Below are 20,150 nucleotides of genomic sequence, written 5' to 3'. Positions count from 1 at the left end.
ACAGTCTGGCATCACCATAGCCATCAGCTGCCAGAGCAATCAAAGTGTGACCAGCAATTAAAACATCTAAAACGCTTTCCCAGACCGTACAAGGTCACACTGTTTTCTGCCGCCTAAAACGCATGTTTAGTTTTTGTTTTCTCGTGAATATTTACCAAAAACCTGACTAAATCGGTGCTTAAACCGCCATGGATCTCAACGACGCAGTGCTCACGTGTGCGGTGAACATGCAGTGGACCAATTCCGTGGGCGTTACGGGCCGCAAACTGGCCTACAAGACAGCCACCTTGCGCTTGGTTCGCAATGATCTGCGGGAGCTGTTCGTGGAGGTGACGCCGGAGAAGCTAAAACCACTCAAATTCAAGCTCAAGGATCTGATGGTGCACAAAAAGTTCATGGCCGAGGGCAAGGCCACCTTTAACTTCAAGGCGGAGAGCTGTACAATGTACCTGTCCAATGCCCCGCCCGGCACGCTGATGTTCTTCCTCCGCACGATCTTCATCAAGATGAACGGCAAGGAGGGAGCCCAACCGGACGATGCCACGCTTCAGAAGAAGCTGAGGGAGCATCTGATGTCTGGAAAGCCCAGCAGCTTCGAGGATGTTTCACCAGTGACCACGGCGGAGATGATTTTGGCGCGTAAAAAAACCGGCTTGCTATCCAAGGGTTCGACTACGACCCCCTCCCCCCAGGCCTCCAAAAAGCGGCGGTTTGAAGAGCTAAGAGAGGAAAGGGACAAGGGTGGCTTGCCGGCGGCCAAGAAGCTATATCAATCCACCACCGATGACTCCCTCAAGCTGAGCGAAGAGCAAATGGAGGTTCTGAGGGCCTGCACCTCCGGCAAGAATGTCTTCTTTACGGGTTCCGCTGGCACCGGCAAGAGTTTCTTGTTGAGAAGGATTATATCAGCTTTGCCGCCCGATGGCACGGTGGCCACGGCCTCCACAGGAGTGGCGGCCTGTCTGATTGGTGGCACCACACTCCATGCCTTTGCGGGCATAGGCGGCGGAGATGCCTCCATGCAAAGGTGTTTGGATCTGGCCTCGCGACCCATGAGTGCCCAGACTTGGCGCAAGTGCAAGAGACTGATTATTGATGAGATTTCCATGGTGGATGGGCAGTTCTTTGAGGTGGGATTACTCCGATTTTACTTAAAATTTAATAATTATTGCTTTCTCTTTTAGAAAATCGAAGCTGTGGCTCGACACATACGCCGCAATGATCGTCCTTTTGGGGGAATTCAGCTCATCCTTTGTGGCGATTTCCTGCAGCTTCCTCCCGTTATCAAAAGTGACTTTGGAGCAGCACCCTCTTCCACTCCTCAGCAACGTTTCTGCTTCCAGTCCAGCGCCTGGGAGACCTGCATTCAGTGTGTCTACGAGCTAAAGCAGGTGCATCGCCAATCCGATCCAGAGTTTGTCAAGATCCTCAACCACCTACGCATAGGACATGTAAATGACACGATAACCACGCGACTGGCGGCCACCTCCAAGCAGAAGATCGAGGGAAATGGCATCCTGGCCACCCAGCTCTGCTCTCACACCAATGATGCCAACTCCATCAATGAATCCAAGCTGGAGAACCTTCAGGGAGACAAGGTTCTCTTCAAGGCCGACGATTCGGATGCTTCGATGACCAAGCAAATGGATCAACAGGTTCAAGCGCCATCTCAGCTTTACCTGAAGGTCAATGCCCAGGTGATGCTGCTGAAAAACATCAACATAGCCAATGGGCTGGTGAATGGAGCCCGCGGAGTGGTTGTACGCATAGACAAGGATAATCTTCCAGTGGTTAGATTCAAGAACAACCAGGAGTATGTGTGCCGGCACGAGAAATGGATCATCAAGACGGCCACCGGAGGCATCCTCACCCGGCGTCAGGTGCCGCTTAAGCTAGCCTGGGCTTTCTCCATCCACAAGAGTCAGGGACTCACCCTCGACTGCGTGGAAATGTCCTTGTCGAAGGTGTTTGAAGCCGGGCAGGCTTATGTGGCTCTGTCGCGTGCCAAGTCCCTGCAATCCATACGCATCCTGGACTTTGATGCCAAGCAGGTGTGGGCCAATCCCCAGGTGCTGCAGTTCTACAAGGGATTCCGTCGCAAGCTGATGGACACCACAATGATTCCGTTGGGACCCAAAAACAAGGATAAGAAGCCCGGTGAAGGCAAGTCAGCGACTAGCGCTCTGGCCAAGCTCAAGAAGAGTCTCATGAACAAGCCCTTGGTCTCGATTAGCTGATCATGTGGGTTGGACTATAGCTGAATTGTTTAGGATAAAAATTGAAGACCAGAGCGGAGTTTCGGTAACTAATCTTGAATAATTAATTTACTAACACAATTACTTGGGATTTTGACGATTAATAATGAAGGAAATAGGTTGTAGTTCCCTAAAACTTTGAACAAAATGGTTTGGCTTAAGTACATTTTTTATTTTACTTTAATTTTTGACTTTAAAGCTGATTTAATAATTTCTTAAAGAAATATTCTTGAAGAAAATTGTTTAGTTAACTTTAAATTTTGATTTTTTACTTCAATTTTAAAACATTTAAACATTTTTTTAGAAAAACGTTTAATTGAACAAAATATATTTTATATTAAAATTGCATTCAAAAGCATGACTTTTTTTTTGTACTTTAATTTTGATTTTTAAACAGATTTAAAAATTTTTGAAACGAATATTCTTGAAGAAAATGTTTTTTGAGTTTAAAATTTCATACAAAAGCATGACTTTCTTTAACAAAAAATACTTTCTTTAAGCAAAAATATATTATTTTGCTCATTAGTTTCATGGAATATTACCACTTTTTGTTCATTATTTATTGTCAAATTCAAAATTTCCCTATTTAAGGCTTGAATATTAAGGCTTAGAGATTTCTGATTAATTTTTAAGAAATCTTAAAGACTGTTCTCCTAGTTTTGGATGATCAATAAATTCCTCAAAATATAGTAAATATAGTATTAGTAAATCTCTTCTAGAAATATTAAAAATAAACTAATTTAACAAGTTAAATAAATTCGGTTTCCAATTTAAAAATTACTATTCAAATTTTAATTACAATATAAACAAATTCTAGATATTGATAAACTTCAACTGAAATAAATTCCTTTATAAGAAATAAAATATTTTTTGAATCTTTATAACCTTTCCAGCTTTTTTTGCAGATCAGAAAGTTTACATTTACATTTATCAAAAGTTAAAAGCATCTTCGATATGATATTTGATATATCAAATCTTACTTTTCCACTCCATATCCATACTTACCCCATAAACTTTCCTTTAATTTCCACCTTTTTAAACATTTTCCAGCTGGTTTATCCTTTTTGAATGAAATCACTATGCAAATGCTCGTGGATTTACCATTTTTTCAGGGCTTGTGTGTGTTGTATATTTTCGAAATAACGGATAATGGAACTAAAAAACATCATCGCTCCTAACAGAATCAAAGAGAGATCTGCCCTTAGTGGACAGCCTCTCCCTCTCCCTTCATGCCACTGCCTACGGGTCCATGGCGACGCTCCCAGATCAAGCGATGCTTCTGCTTCATGTAAGCGGTCTTGGCATTGGCATAGCCACCCAAGTCGCCATCTAAAAAAGAGGCAGAGAAATGGTTCAGTACTAGCTTCCCAAGGAGCTCCTTGACTAAGACTCACACTTGATGAACCAATTCTCGGTGGCCTTCTCGTACTGTTCCAACAGCGGCTTGCACTTGACCAAGTGATCCGGTGCCTCGTACAGGGTGCAGTCCTCGAAGCGCTGGCGAAGAATGTTCACAATCTCATTGTCCACCATGCGATCCCGACGGAACTGCTGATCCGCCTCGAACCGGCAGACGGCGTCGTCCACATAGCATTGATCTATGGTTGGAACGCGACGGAAACGCTGGTGGTACCAGTTGTACTTCTCCTGGTTGGGCTCCACAATGGTCTCTGCAAGTTAAATGATATGAAACATGATAAATTTAAGTATATTTCTGCTTTGGGAAATTGTAAACAAAAACAAACAGTTGGCGCCCGGTTGAGGTTATGTCATTATGTAATTGTCTGGAGTTTTTCCAAGTTTTTTCCAACTATTTCTGTTCTTTGGTCCTTGGAAGCTATTCCTGGCTGTAAGGAAGTTGCCTCCAGATCGTTGTGGTTGCTTTTTAAAGGATAATACGTACCACGGAACCAGGTAATGGGTCCATCAATCACATTCTGCACCGATTGGGCAAAACTGGCCATCGGACTGCGCGGCTCCGGCATTTCACAGGCTTTTCGTTTACCCCCCTGCAAGGGCACAGAAAGGGTGTTAATTTAATGTTTTCTATCTGCAAATGCTTTGAAAACCAATAATTACTTGAAAAATTAATCAAAAATTCAGTTGTAGTATGACCGCAGTCGGGATAAACGAAAATCAGCGGTTTTGCTTAAGCATCAGCTGTTTTAGGCGTGCATTTATGGTCATACTTTTGGGGTTTTACTATTATAAAAAGTTTACCTTTTCAAGCAAACGCCAGTTGCAGTTCAGTTAACGTTTGCACTTTGACTAGCAAGCACCTGAATTTAGTTTATATTTTTTTATTTTCTTCATTTTTGTTAATTTTTATTTTTTTTTAAATTTATATCCTGATCTGTGATGTCTGTGTCCCAATTGGAACCCCCTTTGTTTTTATTAATATTATTTCTTTTGTTTTTCTGAGTCTTCATTTTAGTTTATTTATTTTTATAATTTATTTTAAAGCAAAAATTTACGCTTGGGATGTCATAGGTAAATCCCCGACTATGTTCGCCAATGCTCCCTTTTGAGAATAATTTTTTTTACCATTTATTAACTTTTTTATTTATTTTCATAATTTATTTTAAAGCTTATGTTTAAAGAGTTTACATCCTCCTGCTTTTCCTTGGACAATGTTGGCTTCCTGGGTCTTGCTTTCTTTCGTTTTCTTTTTTTTCCAAGTCTTAATTTTAATTGTTTTTAAGATTTTTTTAAAGCTGAGCTTGCTTAATTAATATTAATTGTTTGGCAAACTCTCTGCTCTTGCTGTATTTCCCCCAGTGTCGATCTGTACCCCCGTCATTGAGAAAATCCACAGCTTCCTAGTTTTTCTCGTAGTGTAATATTTATTTAATTTAATTTACTTAATATTAATTTGAACTCCCTATCTGTTTTTTTGTTTTATTTTATATCTCCATTTATTGCTTAACAGTCTAACAGAAAGGCAAGTGCATCTGTGGTTTCGTTCATAGTGTATATTTAATTTATTTTATATTAATTTAAACTGTTTTTGTTCTGTGTTGTGCTGAGATTGAGGTTGAGTCTCTTAAGATATCTTAAAAAAATGTATTGCTTGGGATTTCTCTTTAGGCTCGTCCAGATTCCGGTCAGGAATAACCGCACCCCTAAGATCTGTTAAAAAAAATAAATCTAGAGGTTAAAATTCAGAATAAAATTGAGCTATATCCAAAATAACGCTCTAATAAGTCGTTTCAAAAATGTTTTAGCAGAGTTACAAACCTTTTTATCTTTGCCACCAACCCGCTTTTGATTTTCTGCCAGTTTATGCCAGTTGTGTTCCAATCGGCAGGCAAACAGCTAATTGGAACTGAAACTGGCCGACGCAGCGAAGTCCGCCAGTTTAGCTTGTTTCTAGCTAGATCAAGCACATCTGAATTAGAAAAAAGCTTAAGAAATTTGTATCTCATAGCCTTAAAAATGGCATATTTTAAAATTAATCTAAAATATTTCAACAAAATTGCTTTATTGTCATAAACGATTTATTTTAAAAGAAAACTATATATAATTTTTACACTGCGTGTTTTTTTATTATGAATTTATAAAGTAAAAGTACTAAAATTTATAAATATAGATTTTTTATTATTATCTATATTTTAAATTTTTAAAAATTTTTTTTTAATAAACGCGTAAAATGAATATATTATTTTACTTATCAAATTTCAGTGGTGTCATTTCCGCTTTTTTTCAGCTTACTTTTAAGCAAGATACAATTGCAAAAGTTGGTCCCATCGGAACCAAAATGTTCGGGTTTTAGGGCTTATTTTGAGTCATTTCACTGAAACTTTTAGCCGAACTGGGGCTTATTTTTCCGACGAGACTACCCCGTATAATTGTATCTTGACTGGTTGGGCATAGTCGACTGGCGAAGCTCTGATATCTGATAATTTTCAGTTGGAAAATAAAACTCGTGCAGTTCGGACGTCGGACTGTCGCTGCTGTGTGGTGGCAAAAATCGAAATATAGACGACGGCACAAAAAAAAAAAAGCTCGCACGTGCGACGCTTGCGAAAAAGAAGATAAATAGAAAAACGAAAGATACGAAGATACAAAACGAGCGAGAAGATACAAAACAAAGTAAAGTGCGGCGGCAATCCAAAGAGCAATGTGCAAAAAAGGAAAATACATAATTTGCAAATAGAAGATTTATAAATAGTGCAACAACAACAACAACAACAACAAGACAGCCGCACAAATAAAAGGAATTTGTCAGGCGGCGTTTTTTGTACCGTACCTTGCCTCCCCGCTTTATCGCTCTCTTTCGCCGCCGTCGCTGCCGCCGCTCTCCCTTCTGCCGGCCTTCCTTGCTTGCAGTGTGTTTGTGTGCGTGCGCGTTTGTCCGTGTATCCGTTGTCGCGTGTGTGTGAGTGTATCTGTGTGCTTTTGCAGTTGAGAAATTGAAAAGAAAATGAAATACAAAAATTGAAATTAAGAAGAAATTGCGCCGAAAGGAGAGAAAATTAATTGATGGCGAAAATCAAATAAAGTGCATGCGGGAAAATCGCCGAAAAGTGCGCACAAGTTTTTGTCCAAAAAAATTGCCGGAAAATATGTATTTCTATAAATACAATTTCAAATAATAACGAAAAATAAAATATAAAAATATGTGTTTGTGCTGTGCCAGCTGAATTTTGCCGACGGCAAAAAGCTAATTGCTTAAATTCTAACAAGAAAGCTGGAAAATAATTAAACTTGGTTGACCAGAAAATCAAACAAAAAACAAATCAATCACAAATGTGCCAAAATTCTTTCAAATAAAATAAAATATACCACTTAAAACAGTTGATAATAAAACCAAGTAAAATGGATCCCAATCGTTTTCAAATATAAAAATAATTCTTAAAAATTATAATCAATTGAAATTTAATCAATCAAACCTTCAAAAATCTATAGAAATATTAATAATAATCATAAGTAAGAGGATTTTCAAGTATCCTGGAAGGATAACCATCAAAGTTCTCAAAAATGGATTGCTAAACATCCTGGAAAATCACATTATAAGGCACCAAAATGACCGAATACGTGACGCCCATGATAAGCAACGTCCTGAAGAAATACCAGACGAGTGCCACCAAATCGCTCCAAGGACCAGGACATGCTCTCAATGCCGCCGGCGTTGTCCTCGGCGACATAACCAGCAACGGCAGAAGCGACAGCCCTGGCATTCTCCTTGGCAAGTGCCAGGCCACCTCGCCGGTGGTGGCCGCCGCTCTGATCAAAAAAGAAATTCTAAGTTCACCGGAGCCACAGGAACTGCACCATCATCATCATGATTGCTCCGCTGGTAGTAGGGGCAGTCCCACCCAGATATATCCACCTGCCACGCCGCCCCGGGAGCTGTCCCAGCCCATACTTTCGGTGGCGGATTCAGGATGCGGTGAACTGTATGAGACGCGACTGGAGGGCAAGACCATTGGCTGCTTCTCCGTGGGCGGCGAGATGAGGCTGTGCCTGCCGCAGTTTCTCAATAACGTCTTGAATGACTTTTCGCTGGAGCAGATCAATCGGATCTTTGATGAGCTGGGCATCTACTGTTCCCAGTGCACACCGGATCAGCTGGTGGAGTTTAAGGCCGCCAAGATTCTGCCGTCGGATGTCAAGGCCAGTGGCCTGATCACCCGAACAGATGCCGAGCGTCTGTGTGCCGCTCTGCTCCATCGATCCGATCGGAATAGCTATGTGCCGATCGAGAGCCTGGCCAAGGGTGCTCTGAGCTTCCATGTCTATCACAAGTGCTTCGGGAAGTGCGAGGGCATCTGTACACCGGATATGTACTCATACCAGAAGCCGACCTGCATCAAGTGCCTGGAGTGCGACGGCTGGTTCTCGCCCCAGAAGTTCGTCGGTCATGTCCATCGGAAGTTCGAGAATCAGACCTGTCACTGGGGCTTCGACTCACGCAACTGGCACGACTACCTGCATGTGGCGCTCGATGTGGAGAATCGGGAAAAGTACCAGATCATCCTCGATCAGCTCAAGGAGGTGGAGCTCAAGGAGATGCACAAGCAGCAAAGGGAAATGGATCATAAGAAAAGAAAGGTAAGCTGAAGTTATAATGAAATATTTCGTTTATTATAAAAATTAAACTTTGGGATATTTGGAAAATGTAAAGGAGCATTGAAAAAATATTAAAAAATAGTTGTTTTTTTTTTAAATAAATATAAATATAGCAACTAGTAGTTATTTTCTCTTATATTTTGAGACATTTAGCTTTAGAAAAGCAATAGACGATGCTCTTAAAGAGGCAGGAAAAATGGGATTGAGAGATATTTTGTGTTAAAGACTCATGTGAAGATGGTACAATTCCGTTTATTTTTATAAAATCCCTTTATTATATAGGAGATATGTGTAATTATTGAAAAGGATGAAATATGATATCACAAGATACATATGTATATTGGAAAAAATGAATTTTAGACAAGTTTAGATATCATATTCCATCCTTTTCAGGAATCATATCTCTTATTTTTATTTTTCCCTAAATTAAATACCCTTTTATTAGTATATCTACATAGTATTATCTTTACTTTTGTCTACCGGTAGTTAAAAATAAACCCCCAATCCACTACAAGTCTTATTTTTCGCCTTGTTTGTTTGAAACTTCCTGAATTCCTGGGTATTCTAAGGGATTATTAGCTTGATAATCTCTCTACCCAGCCCCGCCCTTCGTTAGCTCTGGCTTCTCGCACTCTCCCCCTCTATATTTTTTATGCGCACACATATTTTCCAAGCCCTGATCTTAATTTTAATTATGCATATGACCGACCGAAAGCCCCACCCAGTGGCAATTACGAGAATAACAACAATTTCAACGGCAACCAAGACAGGCGGCTCCATATTCGGAACCCCCCAACTTCCATTCACATTCGATCTTCTTCTTAAAGAAAAAAAAATCGCATAAAAAAGACAGAAATGCAAAATATACTTTATAAAACAAAAAAAAAGCACAAACTAAACTTTGCCAAGTTATAATGAATTCATAATAATTATTATTTCCAATGCAACTGCAATTTATGGCGCTGGGTTGGGGTGTAAAACAATTTTTTTTGGTTCCGCCGGCTAGGCCAATTCTGCTTTTGCTTTTTGTTTTGTTTTGTCGGTTATTATTTATTTAAACTACTTAATTTTATGCTTAAACAGCGATCGCGAAAAATATTTTCACGCAAACAGACAAAAAACATAATAAATAATACATTTTTCCGCTGCAGATTGTGCTTTTTGTTTGTCTCTTTTCATTTTTGGGGGGTATTTTGTTGCTGTTTAATATATTTTTGTGTTTGTTGTAAATTTTTTGTTGCTGCATTTCGCGGTTGCCGGCGCGTCTGCCACATTTTGGCATTTTGTTTGCCGCCGAGGCAGCGCAGCCACGCAGCTTATTTTTAGATTTTTTTTGGATCAGTTTTTGCGCCTAAGGGGAAAGGGTCTTTGGGATATAGGATATATAGCTACTAATACCCTGTAAATAAAAGGGTTATTGAAAAGAATTGAATTTGTTTATAACATGGAAATATAATTGTATAGGAAAAAGTATTTCTAAACTTTTCAAGACCTACAAATTCGTAGAAAAATAGAATTATGGTAATCTCTGGGACTTAATATCAGGGCTTCTTTTTAAAATACTTTAATACATCGAAATTCTAAATAAATATAAAATAAATATCCTAAAATATCCTTATCCTTTCAAAACATACTTAAAATATTTTTTAAAATTTTCTCCCAGGCCTCCTAGTATTTTTTTGAATTTATTTAAGAAAATATATATTAATTCTTTAAATTCAAAATGTAATAAAGTCTTTTTTACACTGAGTAAATAATTTACTTTGCCAATTTTAACCTTGAAACCTGATCCTTGCCCAAGAAGAATTTCTGTACCCAAGGGTATTTTAAGCTTCGGCGCCTTTTTGCTCATTCCTCTATATATATATATAGATATATATAGGTATGTATTTTTTTTGTAACCCATGTTATGTGTTGGTGCCATGAAAATCCGCTTCGACCAGAGCTTCAATGTTAAATATTCAGCAAATAATAATAATAATGAGCCAGAGAGACAGAGAGAGAGAGAGAGAGCTAGCGAGCGAGACAGGGCTGATAAGGAGGGGGTTGAGCGGCTAAATACAAATACAAATACAAAAAAAAAAAAGAAAAGATATATAAAAATAAATCGCAAACCGGTTGCCAACATTGTCTGCCGCTGTTGCGGAGTCTCTGTACTTTGCTCGGGGACTTCGAGTTGGGTCTCTGCCTTCGGTCGGCGTCTGAGTCCGCGCCGTCTGGGTCTGGGCCCTCGTCTCGTTATGGGATGTGGATGTGTTTTCCGTCTGGCGATCGGTTTGGGATCGCATCTGGGCAAAGGCAAAGGCAGAGGCCATGGAATCCCGGGACGCGAGAGACCGGGAATTGGGCTTGGAAACCCGAAGTCAAAGTCGTTGCGCAGTCGCAGTCGCAGAAATAACAAAACAAACGGCTTGCGGCACATTTTTTTGTTGCGCAAAAAAAAAAAGTAATACAAACAAGAAAGGAAGCTAACTTCGGCACGCCGAAGTTTGTATACCCTTGCAGATATTATTTCATTACATTTTACCTATACTTATTATGTTTACAGTTTGACAGTTACAGTTTTGCATTCCCAGCTTTACATTTTGTATACATCTACCGATCGGTTTATATGGCAGCTATATGATATAGTTGTCCGATTTTTATGAAATTTATACCAAAATTCTAGAACAATAAAAAAAGCCTATATCTCAGAGTAGATACAAATACGTTGAAAAACAACGAAGCTATAATTTTTTTCCTATTAATTTCCCGATCGTTCCTATGGCAGCTATATCATATAGTCGTCCGATTTTTATAAAATTTTTACCAAAATTCAGAAATAATATAAAATGGCCATATCTCAAAAATGGTGCAAAAATATTGAAAAACAGCAAAGTAATAATTTTTTTTCTAAAAATTTATCGGACATTTGTATGGCAGCTATATGATATAGTCGTCCGATCCGGCCCGTTCCGACATATATAGCAGTGAGAGTATATAGAAGAATATATGCAAAGTTTCATTCAGATAGCTTTTAAACTGAGGGACTAGTTTGCGTAGAAACGGACAGGTGGACAGACGGACAGACGGACAGACGGACAGACGGACAGACGGACATGGCTAGATCGACTCGGCTGTTGATGCTGATCAAGAATATATATACTTTATAGGGTCGGAAACGTCTCCTTCACTGCGTTGCAAACTTCTGACTGAAATTATAATACCCTGCAAGGGTATAAAAATGAGAAAGAAAACAAGGAGATTAAATAAAAAGAGCAGAAGAACGCACAGTATTATATAAAAATAATAATAACAAAACAAGGCTAGGGAATTTAGGAGTTTCTTATATTTATTTTATTTATAAAGTTTATTAGAAAATAAAGTTAAGTAAGAGCTTTGTATGCATTAATTTTGGGTATAAATATTTTAAATATTTTTTTTTTTTTTTTAATTATAACATTATAATTATAATTAAAGGTAAATCCAGGGATTATAATATAAATTTTTTGAGTTACCATAAACTTTTGTATTCCCTCAAAGCCCTTCTCTTAAACTCATTTGAAAAATCAACAAAATTCGATTGAAAGTAACAGAAAATCAATACAAAAAATTATAAATTAAATGTAGTTCCATAGAAATAACATATTTATATTTTAAAACCCTAAAACTCTTTTTATTTAATGTATTTTCTTTCGTTTTCCCTAACTAATTCCATCAAAATCTCTAGACTTTCGCTGCCTTTCCCTCCCAAATTCCCTCATCGCTCAAAGACTTATATAATCTCTTTGGCGAAAATATCCCCCCACTTGGACTTTGCTATTTGGGTTCAAGAATTTTAAATTTCGAGTCGCAAATTTTACGGAATTTCATGTTTTGAAATCAGGCTTATATTTGTTTGTTATGGCGGCGCCAACAGGTTTATGTTTTTTCTACTTTTTTTTGTTGTATTATTTGTTCGTAACTGTTTTTGTGGTTTTGATTTTGTTGAGTTTCGCGTAGCTCATAAAATTTCCAAATTTATGCTAATCTCTTTTAATAAACTCTTTTTTTTTTTTGCTTGGGCGTTGTTGTCTGCCATTCACCGTGTTTTTCTGGTTGGTCGAGCACGTTTCTGAACCAGACACAATTTTTTTTTTAAAACAAAAAAGTGAAAAAGAGAGGCCCCCCGGGTGACTTGTTATTTTAAATTTCATTAGCTTATCAATGTGTTTTTTTGGACTCTCCGCTGATAAGCTGAGCGGCTACGTCCACGTTTCTGCAAAAATCCAAAATCGAGTCAGGGGTTTCGTTTATTTTTTACCATCTAGCTAAAGATTAAATTTGCCATTGATAAGAAAATGTCGAGGAAGTTTATGGGTTTACGGGGCGTATTAATAATATTTTTTTTATGATCAAGTATACGCCATGTGGGGTCTAGCGTGGAATATAAAAAAAGTCTTAATTAATTTGAAATTGGAATTCCAAACACTTGTGCTGTGTCTCCCTTGTGTCATCCTGCTAATTGATAAATCATGGGGAATGTGACGAGATAAGTGGAAAAATCTGGAATAAATATCATAAGCTGAAGTTGGATTAATTGTGTGAGGTTTTATATAAGTTGGGGAAAACCTTAAAAATATATATATTTCACAGAAAGAACTTAATACTAATTAAATTAGCTAAAGTAGGTTGAATAAATTCAAATTATAATTAATTATTATATAATTAAAGTAGTAAAAATACCAAGATTTCATTGTAATGAATTTAATATAATTTTTAAAGAGCCTTTAAACCGATTTATTATTAAATTCTTATTTTATTTATTTTAGTTTTCATGTTTTAATGATATATTCTTCTTTGTAATTCAATTCCAATCCCCTCCATCTGTCCTTGTGATATTTCCTGTGTGCTTAATTACAGGTTTTTCTCCTCCTCTTCCCCCTTTAGATATACAAAATCCCTTTCCCCTCATCAGTTGATCTCCCAACTAATTGCATCTTAAATCAGTTGAACAAAAAGCCAAGACTTTAAACCTGATGGATCTGTCTTATCTGCACTGCCTGTGCAATATTTTAGTGCCCCGCAGGGATTTAGCATTTTCCCCGGTTTTCCTCTGCCTTTACATCCCCTCCCCCCACCGCTTTTCCTCCTGCCAGCTGTCTGTTGGCGATTTGATAAGCGCGATAAGGCAAAAGAGCGATCTCTTTCAGGGCCCCGCCTCTAGTGGGCCAGTCTCGGGACCCGATGATCACCTCCTGCTGCCCACCGCCCACTTGGTTAGTTGCTTCTCTGCCTCCCCACTTACCTCTTTTGCAACCCACCGAACTTGTCATGTGATGTTCGCTTGTTCTTTCGCTCGGCTGATCTTTTCTGCTCTCCTTGCCTTTCCTCTTGTCTTTGTCTTTGTGTTTTTTTTTGTCTTTGTTTTTGTACTATATTATTATTAGCAAAAAAACTTAAGACACACGACAAGGCAGGCGTTTAGAAAAACAAGACAGTGGTAGCGGGTTTTTGAGGATTTTTTAAAGAGGTTTTTGAAGATTTTTATAAGTAAAACTAGCTTATAAAAAGGTTTTATTTTAATTTAAATTTAGCTTTTGATGTTTATTATTATTTAAATACTAATTTACTAAATATATAAAATAGTTATCCCCTTTTATTGCTTTAAAAATGTATAATAAAAAATTTATCTCATTTAAAAACCTAACAAAGGGTTGCTTAACTTATTTAAACATTTAAAATACATTTAAATAAATCATTTCCTTACAAGATTAATATTTTTCCCTTATCTTACAATCATTATATAATTTGTTTTTATGTTTAAGACAATAAAAAAGTGATTAACATTAACAGAGTCGTAAAGTCTTAATAAAGTAAACACAAAACTTGACTTAATGATGCAAATTAAATTTTTTTTAACACATCAATGGATTATTTATTAACAAATTAAATCAGCGAATCGTTTTAAATGATTTTGACCCACTGAAATATATAATTTAATTAATTACAAATTTATAATTTTTGTTTAAAGAATTTTTTTAAAGCTGTAAAAATAAATATATTTGCTAGAAATATAATTTTACTATTTTATAAATTCTTTAAAAATATTTAAAAATTTTTTAACTTAACTTTAACCACTGTAGATTATTTTTATATATCTATAAACTTCTTTTTACCATATTGCAAAAGGTGCGGCCTTCTAGTTTAGGATTTAGGAGGAGAGAGAGAGCGCCAGGTGCAGGCGGTTGGAGGATGCTTTTCAGAGGGTTTTCTGGAGGAGATTCGTTGCCGGAGTAGGAGAAGGTGTATTCCTCTTCGTTTGCCTTTTTTGCATACATTTATCGGCGTTGTACCTTAACCTATGCTGTGTTTTCCTTTTAGTTCTTGTAAAGACAGGTGTGTGTGTCGGCCTTTTGCCTTTTTTTATGCGTTGTCTATCGCTGATCTTACATCTAAATTGGCTGACGTAGTCGTTGTTCGATGTTGTTTTTGTATTTGGCAGCTTGTTAATGCAGTTCCATTGGTGGGCTAAGATCCCCTGCCTCCTCCAACTCTCCCTTTAAACCCAAACAACCTGATTTCTAGACCCGTCTCGAGTTTTGTTACTCCCTTCCTACCTCCTGCCTCTGGCTGCCACTTAGCAAATGTTTAGAAATCATTCTCATGTTTATTTTAATTAAAGCAAAACACATATTTAATTTGATTTTGTTAATATTGTTGTTGCTGTTAATTGATTCTAGATGATTTTTGCTTATTTATTTGTTAGAGAGCAAAGATCAAAAATTAGTGAAAATATTAAAATAGCCGAAACGTGTTTAAACAATTTATTTTGGCACGAAACTAGAAGGAGAACAAAAAGGGTGAGAGATTTTGAGTATAAAAATATTCCTCATAAATAGGTGAAAAATTGTTATGCAAATGTTTTTGTGTGGGTTTTTTAATTTGTTACAAATATTTTTATAAATACCCTAAAAAGGAGAGGCTTGGTTTAAAAAGTATTTTTAATAAATAAAAAATAGTTAAAATGCTGGGAAATATATTTAGTTTTACTAATTTTCTTTTGCTTAATAAAATTCTATAAAAGTAATTAATTTAAACATTTTATAAAGGGCATTTTTTAATTCGCCTTTTCTTTTTTCACTTATTTTTTACGCATTATTCTCAACCAAGCAGCCATTGACCTCGGCTCTGATCTCGTTCTCATTTGTTAATTGCTATTGCTGTCGAATAGCTAATATATTTATTTACATATTCATTTATATAATTTTCAATATTTCATTTAGCAATTGAAATCGTCGGCCATCTGAGAGTTGATAATTTCAGACTAGCAGAAAACGAGGTCGCCTTTGGCTAGTTCTTATCAGCCAGAGTGGGTTTCTCTCTCTCTCTCTATTATCAGTTGCTATTTTTGTTATCGCCTTTAAGTTGTGCTCTCTCTCTGTTCCTACGATTATGGGGTTCCATTCTAGAGCCCTGCTGCTCTATTATCCAGTTATCTAGACCGGGGTCAGCATTAACCCACGTCTAAGCGTCTTATTCTCCGCCAGACGTGACAAAATTTGCATGGCGATTAAATCTCTCTCTTGCTCTAACCGCTTGTCTCTGTCTCGGTCTGAACCTTATCTCAAATCTCTGAGCTTTCGGCCAGCATTTTTAAATATTTTTTTTTTTTTTTGCTTTTGCGCATTGTTTACCAGCGATTTCCTAGTGTCATTTCCCATCTTTCCTCAGACTCTTGTCCAGCATTTCCGTTGCAAGTTGACAGGGGAAGAGAGAGGGGTGTCAGAGTAGCGGGAAAATTGTGCACGGAAAATAAAATCTAGCAGTAAAAAAACAAATAAAAATTAATTTTAGAAATTTAAAGTTTATATAAATATTTATTTTAATATTTATAATATTTGTATTACCTTTTCCTTAGAAAACTCTCAAAATCTATCTGTTAAATCTTTTTCTCAGCATTTTTCAAAGGTGGAAAACAGGGGGGAGGGCCCTGGCTATATAGTTTACACCTGGCACAGGTGACGGGCAATGACGACTTGCTTCACTGGTTAGGCTTGCAAAAAAAAAAAAAAAATACGAACACTGGAGGGAGGGCTCTTCTAGTCTGGTTCTGGTTCTGGGTCTTGAACTTGTTTGCTTCCTTCCTATTTGCTTAACGGTCTCTCTGCTCTCTACTGCTGCTGCTGCTGCTCGGTATCTTAGTCTTTGTATCTTTATATCTATTTTTCTTCTTTTGTATACTTTTCCCCCTTTTGCAAGTGGCTTTTCTTCTCCCCAACAATCATCGCTAATTGAGCAGCCGAAGCCAAAGTCTAATATCACAATTCACATTTTATAATAATGTAGCTCATTATTATCTTGACATTTTTGCGAATAATTTTTTGCAAATGACGCAAAAGAAAAAAAATAATAATGAGAATAGAAAGAAGTTCAAATTGTATTAAAATAACAGAAAGAAAAGAAAAATTCAATATGTTTAAACATTTGTTCAATCACTTTCTATATAAATGTTGAAGCAAAAGCTGTCTGGCATAAACAATATCTATACTATTTATTTAAAATTTAATTTATAATTTTAAAATAGATATTTTTCATTACAAAGAACCTATTTCCCACGCTATGGAATTCCCTTTCCAAAAAATTGAGTCAATATGTTTGCACACAAAAAAACAGCACAACTGAAGATTGAAATCAGTGAATGATTGGCCAAATAATTAATTCGATATCTTTTGGCCTCCAATTCATTTAATCCAGCCCCACTTGAAACTATATATCGCTTGCGGCCCTCCCCTCTTGTTGCTCTTTCAATTGTAATTTTTTGATTGACAGCTGGTGTAATTCGAGGCTTTGACATTCGTTTTATAGGGCAGTTGTGATAATGATGATGCATGGCTGGATGTGTGTTGTAGCTTCTTGATTTCCCAACTGCCTGCCCCTGCCCACCCTTATCTGTCTCGTTTTTCAGACTGACTTTACATCTTAATCTTTATCCCTAGCTTTTCCCCCGGCTTTTCCGCTGCCTCGAGAAACTTTCACACGCGATGTGTGATGACGACAGAACCAACGAAAAATTCTACAACAATTGTCGAGAGTTGTGCTTGTTTTTTATTTGTAGATTTTTGTGTGTTTGCTGTTTTGAATTTCAACGGCTACTCGTGTTGAGCGCTCCGAGAAATTCTAGACGTTTAAATGTCATTGTTGTTGTAGGTGGACTGTTGTTGGTGTTTCGGTTGGTGTGGGCAATGGTGTTTTTGTTGCTGTTGTTATTGTTGCTGCTGTCACTGTTGCAGCCGCCTGTCAGTGCGCATGAGTGAACATTGAGCAGCAGCAACAGCAGCAGCAGCACAGGGAGAAACTGCAAATGGACTGAGGAAAATATTTTATTTTAAATTAATTATAAAAGAATATTAAGCATATCGTTGGTGAAATCCTTGAAGCGCAGGTTTTATTCTCAACAACGTTTATGTTTTTCTTTTCTATTCTTAAAACTAACATCTTAAATTCCCTAGACTATATTTTTCTTTACTGTGCCGCAACAAAGTCAACGTCAATTGTAAATTTTTGCGCGACATGGCGGCAAAAAGCAACAACAACAATTACAACAACTGCAGCAGCAGCAGCAGCAGCGTCCCCAGTCGCAATTTTCCATATACCCCCCATACAAACCTCAGAGCTCCCTTCCCCCCGGAAATCTGTCACTTGCCTCCCCAAACGCCCCTTGAATTTCCACCTGGTAACTCGGCGCTTGTAAATGATATTGTCGTCACACCAATACAAATACACCAGCAGTAGCGGGCACACCGGCAAAAGCAAGCAAGCAGACAGCCGCATTTGCATAGTGAGTGCCGCAATGTTTTTCTCCGCCCGCCATCCCCCCTGTTGCATTTCCCAGCCCCTTTCGCCCCAAATTCGATTCGCCACAAAATGCAACAAACCACAAAAACAACACCAACAATAACAACAACAACAGGAGCTGCATTACTACAATAACAACAGCGATGACGCTGCTAATACACTTTATAAGCACGAACGACAAAGCGGGGCATCATGATATTGACATTGAATATATAATTTTGAAAGTCGGTCAGGAAGAAAACTGGTATAAAAAAAATATTTGGAAATTTTAAAGATTTAAAATATTGTATAATAAATAAGCGAATGTAATGTTTATGAAGGGAAATTAAATATTTATTGAGCTTTTTATTCAAAAGAAAGATTAAAAGAAAATTATACTATATAAGAAATTATAATTTAAAGTTTTTTAAATATAAAAACTAAGGTTTATTTTGAATAGAAAAATAATCAAAGGAAACAGAGTCTTAATATAATTTTTTACTTATTTATTAATTAATTATTATTCAGCTAACTATCTTCAGAGTCTGTTTTGCTAAGAATTTAAAATAAAATTATATCTTATTATCATAGGAAAAATTATACAATAATATTTGTGAAAATTTGTATAGTTTGTTTTTATAATAGTTTACAAATAATATTTCTTATACAAAATGTTCTACCTTGTGCATAATATTTATTCCTCGTATATTTATAGATCTAGGTTTACATTTACCCAGAAAAAACCTTCCTGTTTTCATAGCGACTCTTCAAATATTTAAAAAGTGCCATAAATATAACGAGGAACCAGAGCATTGTTACTTCGTTAATTGTTGTTAATTTAATCACAGCTGTCTGTGAACTGTTAGACCTTATTTTTTATAACCCAACCCCTCCCTCTCTCTCTCTCTTCCAACGCCCCCTTTACCGCCATTTCCTCTCAGCATTTTGTTGTTGTCGCAGTCAGCGAATTATAAAAAGCGTACATTGTTGGGCCTCGCCGCCCACTCGGTGTAAGCTCCCCCTGAAAACCCCCTTTTAAACCTCTTCCCCCCCTTTTTTTGTTACTTATTTTTCTTGTTTTAATTGGCGCACGCAAATTGTGCACATAACCTCAGAGAGTGGCTATGTTGGAACCCTCGAAACCCAACCGCTTTTTTTTCTACAACTCACTAGGATGATGATGATGATGGGAATGACGTACTCTTGGCTGTCTCTCCAATCCGGGGAGGTCTGTTTTTGGAACGGGCACGCGACTGGCGACTCGAGACCCGAGACTGGAGACCCGAGACTCGCCTTGCCTTCGCCGCTTAATGAAATATTAGAAGCTGACGGTGCGACAAAGACGACACCCAAAGTGGGCTGGAAGTGCATGGCAGGCAGGGCCGCAGAAGAGGCGGATTTTCAGGGGGAGTTACAGGCTGGAGGAGGGGGTGTTGCAGCTCTTTGGGGGTCACAAGTACCCAGATTCATAACCGTTTCAACGTAATTATAACGTAACGTGCACAAGAGACGACAATGTTTGCTGCTGTAATTAATGAAACGTTTGTTGCTGGATGCACTCTTCTCCCTAGCCCTTTCTTCTCGACTTTCTTCTAGCTGGTTTCTACATCTCTTTTTTTATAAAAAAAAAACCTTAAAGAAACTATAACTAAATATTTAGATATCTAATATAATATTTTAGGAAGAATTCTCATAAAAAAATTTAATTCTTAAAACCCTAAAAAAAGTACTTCTCACAAAAACCTTTTTTTTTTTTTGGTTTCTCAAGAACATCTTGTTTTTTATATAAAAACTATACCCTAGATTTTAACCTATATTTGGGGCGCCTCTATAATTTTTTTCTCTCCAATCTCAGGGTAAGCTCTACATTTTTTGTTGCAGTGCAGTACGCTTACACTGTTGTTTACGGAAATGTTGAGACAGCGCAAGCCAAGCACAAGCGACCTCTTTAATGAGCCCTCCACCCTATAGGGTGTCTTTCTATCTCTTTCGCTCTCCCTCTGATATATCTATACCCCAACCATATCT

General features: G+C 37.3%; 3 protein-coding genes across 3 annotated transcripts in view; 2 read left to right on the top strand and 1 right to left on the bottom strand.

The window, feature by feature from the left end:
* Window positions 1-114: 114 nt before the first annotated feature.
* Pif1 (Pif1 DNA helicase) lies at window positions 115-2,991 on the top strand. Its single transcript, XM_017174063.2, has 2 exons — window positions 115-1,130; window positions 1,185-2,991. Exons 1-2 carry the CDS (start codon window positions 189-191, stop codon window positions 2,235-2,237), a joined length of 1,995 nt encoding a protein of 664 aa, XP_017029552.1. The 5' UTR covers window positions 115-188; the 3' UTR covers window positions 2,238-2,991.
* Window positions 2,992-3,347: 356 nt separating this feature from the next.
* Window positions 3,348-4,460, bottom strand: ND-PDSW (NADH dehydrogenase (ubiquinone) PDSW subunit). The gene is made up of 4 exons (XM_017173910.3): window positions 4,335-4,460; window positions 4,159-4,264; window positions 3,650-3,925; window positions 3,348-3,584 (listed from the first exon to the last, which is right to left on the bottom strand). The coding sequence occupies exons 2-4, from the start codon at window positions 4,238-4,240 to the stop codon at window positions 3,457-3,459; spliced, it is 486 nt and encodes a 161-aa protein (XP_017029399.1). The 5' UTR covers window positions 4,241-4,264; window positions 4,335-4,460; the 3' UTR covers window positions 3,348-3,456.
* Window positions 4,461-6,154: 1,694 nt separating this feature from the next.
* Snoo (Sno oncogene) overlaps window positions 6,155-20,150 on the top strand; it is a 105,112-nt gene continuing 91,116 nt past the window's right edge. The window contains exon 1 of the mRNA XM_017173995.3: window positions 6,155-8,309. Within this exon, the coding sequence (XP_017029484.1) occupies window positions 7,281-8,309 (1,029 nt within the window). The 5' untranslated portion in view covers window positions 6,155-7,280. The remainder of the gene's footprint in view (window positions 8,310-20,150) is intronic.

The sequence above is a fragment of the Drosophila kikkawai genome, chromosome 2L, assembly GCF_030179895.1.
Source record: "Drosophila kikkawai strain 14028-0561.14 chromosome 2L, DkikHiC1v2, whole genome shotgun sequence".
Classification (NCBI taxonomy): Eukaryota; Metazoa; Arthropoda; class Insecta; order Diptera; family Drosophilidae; genus Drosophila; species Drosophila kikkawai.
This window is presented reverse-complemented; position numbering and strand designations above follow the sequence as displayed.

What these genes read in the sequence shown, in the direction of transcription:
- Pif1 (XM_017174063.2), top strand. Translation starts at nt 189, where the DNA reads ATGGATCTCAACGACGCAGTGCTCACGTGTGCGGTGAACATGCAGTGG. An exon ending in TGGATGGGCAGTTCTTTGAG is followed by an intron (nt 1,131 to 1,184) that starts GTGGGATTACTC and finishes TTTCTCTTTTAG; the next exon opens with AAAATCGAAGCTGTGGCTCG.
- ND-PDSW (XM_017173910.3), bottom strand. Translation starts at nt 4,240, where the DNA reads ATGCCGGAGCCGCGCAGTCCGATGGCCAGTTTTGCCCAATCGGTGCAG. An exon ending in ACCCATTACCTGGTTCCGTG is followed by an intron (nt 3,926 to 4,158) that starts GTACGTATTATC and finishes TTTAACTTGCAG; the next exon opens with AGACCATTGTGGAGCCCAAC. An exon ending in CGAGAATTGGTTCATCAAGT is followed by an intron (nt 3,585 to 3,649) that starts GTGAGTCTTAGT and finishes CCTCTTTTTTAG; the next exon opens with ATGGCGACTTGGGTGGCTAT.